Source organism: Clupea harengus, chromosome 21 (genome assembly GCF_900700415.2).
Source record: "Clupea harengus chromosome 21, Ch_v2.0.2, whole genome shotgun sequence".
NCBI classification, from domain to species: Eukaryota; Metazoa; Chordata; class Actinopteri; order Clupeiformes; family Clupeidae; genus Clupea; species Clupea harengus.
Window position 1 is genome coordinate 2731299 of NC_045172.1, and position 5905 is coordinate 2737203.

The 5905-nt window shown below is 40.2% G+C and overlaps 1 protein-coding gene across 1 annotated transcript; it reads left to right on the forward strand.

Annotated features, from left to right (window-relative positions):
- The first annotated feature begins 358 nt into the window (after positions 1 to 358).
- LOC122128610 (cation channel sperm-associated protein subunit epsilon-like) lies at positions 359 to 2594 on the forward strand. Its single transcript, XM_042702938.1, has 4 exons — positions 359 to 640; positions 1273 to 1347; positions 1874 to 2031; positions 2474 to 2594. The coding sequence occupies exons 1-4, from the start codon at positions 596 to 598 to the stop codon at positions 2529 to 2531; spliced, it is 336 nt and encodes a 111-aa protein (XP_042558872.1). The 5' UTR covers positions 359 to 595; the 3' UTR covers positions 2532 to 2594.
- Positions 2595 to 5905: the final 3311 nt, after the last annotated feature.

Below are 5905 nucleotides of genomic sequence, written 5' to 3' on the forward strand. Positions count from 1 at the left end.
AGATTACAAATATACATATATATTTATATCTGTCAGTCATAATACAGGTAATTTATAAAATTGATGTCCAATAAACAGATCCGTCCACCTGTTTTGCCAATGGAATTTATTAAGTGGTGTTTTGAACTTGCCAATAAAAGCCAAACTGACATGGGTTTATTGTCACCGAGGTCAATCTGGGAAATGATTGTGATATTTATTTTATGCCATATTGCTAAGTAATATCTTATTACTGTAATGAATTTCAGTATGAACCAGCACAGTGACATCACACATAATAAGAAAAAAATAGCAGGTTTGTCTTTACTTACACTTGTCTCCCTCTGACAGGTTATATATGACTGGAATAATTGGGGCTGTGTGTTGAAAATACACTTCCAATCTGCTTTCAAACCTGCCTTGGATCTGTAAGTCGTAACATTATTAATAAATCAAGTAACAGTTTGGGGCTTTTACCTTTAAAATCATGTGTATTGACAGTAACAGGACACAAGAAATGACACCAAGTATGAATGGATAATGTCATCTTATTCTCTGAAGATATGATGGAGACAAATTTGTCAAAACTGTCGACGCTAACTTCGTTGTCTCTGAGATGTTTGGTCGTACGGACTACTCTTATAATACAACCATGCGGCAGGTAAAGTCCAGTGTGTTTGTGTGTTCTTGTGTGAAACAGATCATACAGTAGTTTATAGTATACCAGTAGTAGTGCACCATACGTAAGATCATAAGGTGCCTTGCATAAGTATTCACCCCCTTGGATATTTTCTGGATTAAATAAAAATATGTAATGAAAAATAAGTGATTGCATAAGTTATTTTCATTACATATTTGTATTTAATTGACATAACTGTAGAAATCTGTTTTCACTTTGACATTAAAGAGGGCTTTTTTGTGATTTTTCTTTGTCCAAAAAGCCAACTTATATTGACCATGACTGATTTATAAAAGCAATAAAAGGGTAAAACATCCAAGGGGGTGAATACTTATGCAAGGCACTGTATGTGCTGTGAATTTGGCTATTGTATCGTATCCTCACAGGAAAACCATCGGCAAGATGAAGTTTTCACTCAGCTCATCTGACCCTTGGAGGCCACTAGTCTGTTAAAAGTGAATTTAAAACATACATAGTAAAAGTGACAGTCCGCTTATGAGTTTCAATGTATCTCTGTATTAATATGTTTAATATGTTTTGTTATGTATGTGTGTGTGTGTATATTTGAGACAGGGTGGTAGCTCATCTATGGCTGTTTTGTTTGACTTTATAAGGTTGGTTGCCTTCGCGAGGCGCAGACCAGGGATAAAATGCTGAATCTGTCCCTACAACAGACATGGGGCCCAGGGGTACGTACAACGAACTCATAGTGGGGAGAAAACTCCCCAGTCAGTAGTCAACTAGAAGAGAGCAGATCTGGGTCTGATCAACAGCTGCTACGGTGATGGTGTTGATGGTAATGATGGTACTGGTGATAATGTTTATGGTGGTGGTGGTGGTGGCGATGATGATGTGATGATGAAGTTGGTGATGATGGTGATGGTGGTGGTGATGATGAAGTTGATAATGATGATGATGGTGATGTTGGCGATGTTGATGATGATGATGATGGTGGTGGTGGTGGTGGTGGTGATGATGAAGTTGATGATGATGTTGATGGAAGTAGTGGTGGCAAGGATTTCTAACTGTATCTATGAATTTACAGTACAGTGTTGACATGACTGAACTAGATATTAATGACCATTGACATATCACTGTAACAGAGTTACCAGAGTCAAAAAAAATCAACATTAACTCTAATCACTTTGGCTTATACAGACTGTTGAAGTTGAAGTTTGCTTATGTTTCTTGTGTACACATCCTTCTCCCCTCTAGACCTACAAGACTTGTTTTAAATTAGAGTCTGGTGTGGCACGGAATCTCCACAAGCCATACGAGATCATGAACCGGAGCTCGAGCAACCACATGACCTTCTCTCAGGAAGACAGCGCTGTTTATGTTTTCACCGTCAGGATTTTGGACCCAAATTATAGGTGATAAAAAAGAACACACTTGAATTTCCTGACAACCTGACTTTTTGGAAATATTGCAGTAATAAGATAAAATTGCAACCCTTAAAGCACAGTAAACTAGGAAAAGAGAAAAGCTTATGCCAAATCTGCAATTTTTCTTGAATACAGTTGTTCCCCTATATTCTACTGTGACAAACATACTGGGTTTGCTAGTGGAAATAAGGTGTTATGAACGTGTCAACTACATATTCCACATACCTCCCTGATTTCCTCTGGTGAGTTTCAGTTCATGTGGATAACCACAAGGTGGCAGCAAATCCTCTCCCTCAGTAAATTTGCCAAGACTAGTGGAATTCGCTCGATATATTGTGCTGCAGTTTATTTGTATTTTGTAACTTCACTGGGAGATAAGAAAAAAAGTGTTAGTCTTCTTATCTTAATGATTCTGATTTTGTTCATCCAGCTTCTGCGATCTGACAACCATCTTCGCTGTCCAGACATATGGAATCTCTAAACCGTAAGAGACAGCTGACCAGTAATGATTCAGCCACAGTCCTGACATTCAGTGATTTACCTTTTGACTGAGCCAACTCAAATATAACTAAATATTCTCTATCGTGTTTGTGTGTGTGTGTGTGTGTGTGTGTGTGTGTGTGTGTGTGTTTTTTCACAGGATGTATGAGCATCTTATCCCTTACGTCACACTCAGCGTCACCTTCATATCTCTTTGTATTCTAGGTTACAGTTACTACAAATATGTGTATATATTCCGTGAAATACAAGAAAGGGCAAAAGCAAAAAAATCTTAAAAACTCTGTTTTCAGTTTATAAAAATCAGTTATAAAAATATGTTTAATAAAGCTTGGTGTTAACGGTGTTTGGTGATATGATATTTGCATTGGAAATAATTTATTGTAATGTTCTATAAACTGTTTAAAAATAAATGTTTCACCCCTTACATTTGGTTACACTGTCCTGTGTTTTACACGAGAAACATGTTCATTGAAATAATATGATTTTATATTAAGTGTTAACTGTGCTTTCTGTCTTTTGAATAAACGAAAGATAGAAAATAATTGGCAAAAGCCTCTGTAAGCCTTGCAACAGATGTTTACGTCCCAATAATACGATACGATATTATTTAAATGAAGACTAGATCAAGTGATATCAAGTCGGTTATGAGCAGGGACGTGCACAGGAATTTTGAAGGGCAGTTGCACCTGGTATCCTGGATCACTGACTACCTGACGGAGAGGCCACAGTTTGTCAGGCTGAAAGACTGCGTATCTAAGACTGTGTTGTGCAGCACCGGCGCTCCACAGGGGACTGTGCTCTCACCTGTCCTGTTCACCTTGTACACATCGGACTTCACCTACAACACGGAGTCATGCCACATCCAGAAGTTCTCTGATCACTCTGCTTATGTGGGATGTATCAGGGATGGACAGGAGGGTGAGTACAGGAGCCTGGTGGACAACTTTGTGCAGTGGTGCAGGCACAATCACCTGCAGCTGAACACCTCTAAGACCAAGGAGATGGTGGTGGACTTTAGGAGGTCTCAGCCTCCTCTGCTACCAGTCTCCATCGAGGGGGTCAGTGTGGAGGTGGTCAACACTTACAAATACCTAGGAGTGCATCTGGACAATAAACTGGACTGGTCAGCCAACATTGATGCAATCTACAAGAAGGGTCAGAGCCGGCTCTACTTCCTGAGGAGGTTGAGGTCTTTCAATGTCTGCAACAAACTCCTGCGCATGTTTTACCAGTCTGTGGTTGCCAGCGTCCTCTTTTATGCTGTGGTGTGCTGGGGAGGCAGCATAAAGAAGAGGGATGCGGGGCGACTGGACAGACTGGTGAGGAAGGTGGGTGCCGTTGTGGGCACCGAACTGGACTGCCTCACAACGGTGGCGGAGAGAAGGACCCTGAGTGGGTTGCTGACTATCTTTGACAATGTCCACCACCCTCTACACAGTACTCTCAACAGACAGAAGAGCATATTCAGTGGCAGACTCCTGTCACTGTCATGCTCATCGGACAGGCTGAGGAAGTCCCTTGTCCCCAGGGCCATTCAGCTTTTTAACGCCACGCAGAAGGGGAGGGGGAGGGAGATGGACTTCTCTGCATGAGTCTACCTCAGTCTCCCCTCCCCTGCTCATCTCATCCCAGCCCCATGCACAGACTTTACCACTTACATATTCTGCACTATCACTTTGCTCTTTGCACTTTCCAAACACACACACAAGCACAAGATCACTATCTTGCACTACCCATCCTCACAAGCACAAGAACACTATATTTTTTGCACTATCCACACCAGCAGCACAAGATCACTTTCCTCCTGGACACCGACACTGTCAAAATCATTGCACTCTGTACAATAGGGTCAGACCCTTTCCTGTATCTGGAAACACTCTGTGTGAATATGTTCTCCCTATGTGTATGTATATGTGATTTGTGTATGTATGTCGGTGAGGTGTATATGTGTATAAGCTACTGGATGACCTAAATTTCCCTCGGGATTAATAAAGTATCCATCCATCCATCCATTCCGCGATTATTTTATCTAGGCATACATGAAGTTCTGCAGCCGTAATACTATTTAAAAAATATATATATGTTTCCTTCGGAGGGGCAACTTCAGTGGAGGAGGGCAAACGGGCAGTTGCCCGAGCAACCTTAGCCCCCTCCTGTGCACGTCCCTGCTTCTATAGATCATCTAGACGGACTGTTAAACTGTTAAAAACTAGTGATGTATGGCTAGGATGGTCCGTCTTTGTTATGAGGGTCTGGGGTTCTACTGTCTCTTAGAACTCTCGAGACTGACATAAACAACACGTCATTCGTTTCAGTAGGTCTCTGAGTACTCTATGAACATCAGTCTCAGTTGTGTGTTAAGCTTGAGCTGGGACAATCCCAAAAGGAATGACAGACATTGTCATAAGTGTTTTATCGTAATGTATGTACCAAACAGAAATGCTATCAGCCAGATTATTTGAACACAGACACACAAACACATTCACACCCGGGGGCAATTTACTATCTCCAGTTCACCTGACTTACATGTCTTATGTGACTTATGTGTGGACTGTGGAAACCCAAGCAGACCCATGATTTTATTTGAATGATTTAAATAATTGTTTGGGACTTAGGGTAGTAGGCTTGGCACTGAAATGTTTTAATGATTTAAGAAAGTTAGATATAGAGTGTTAGATATAGAAAACAGGCCCTGGGCTCTGTAAAGCGCCTTGAGACCATTTGATTATTTGGGCGCTATATAAATAAAATTGAATTGAATTGAAAACATGACCCAGTTTAAAATAAATGTAGATCCCATTAGTATATAGAGTTTGCTATGCAACGTGCAGAATGAAGAGGCTGAATAGTTGTCCTTTGTAGCTGATTGTTACTCACTTTGCCATTTTAGTGAATCTCTTTAATGTAACTACTGTCTATGCACCTCCTGCTTATTCAATGAAATAAGTATTTTATACATTTAATTCTATTTTTCACTTTTCATGTCATGCTTAATTTAACATTTCTTTTAACCTTTGTTGAGCGTTCAGCAGGGATAATCACGTGGTGGATTTCTCACGTCCGAGGCAAGGATGGAAGTTTTGCAAGGTCGGAAGAAGCACAGTTCGACCCTTCTTATCACTTCTGGTCTAAACATGCTCTTGTACATATGCAGACTAAGTGGCACCTAATAATCTTAGTTACACACACGCAGAAAAGCCATGTTCCTGCTTTCATAAGCACATGATTCATACAAGGAATATATATTAATACAAAGCACTTGATTATTATATTCTTAAGTCATTAACAGTGTTTGGAAATTATCTCCATCAGTCCCTCCTTTTATCCGTTTCAATGGATAATTCAAAATCACCATCAAAAT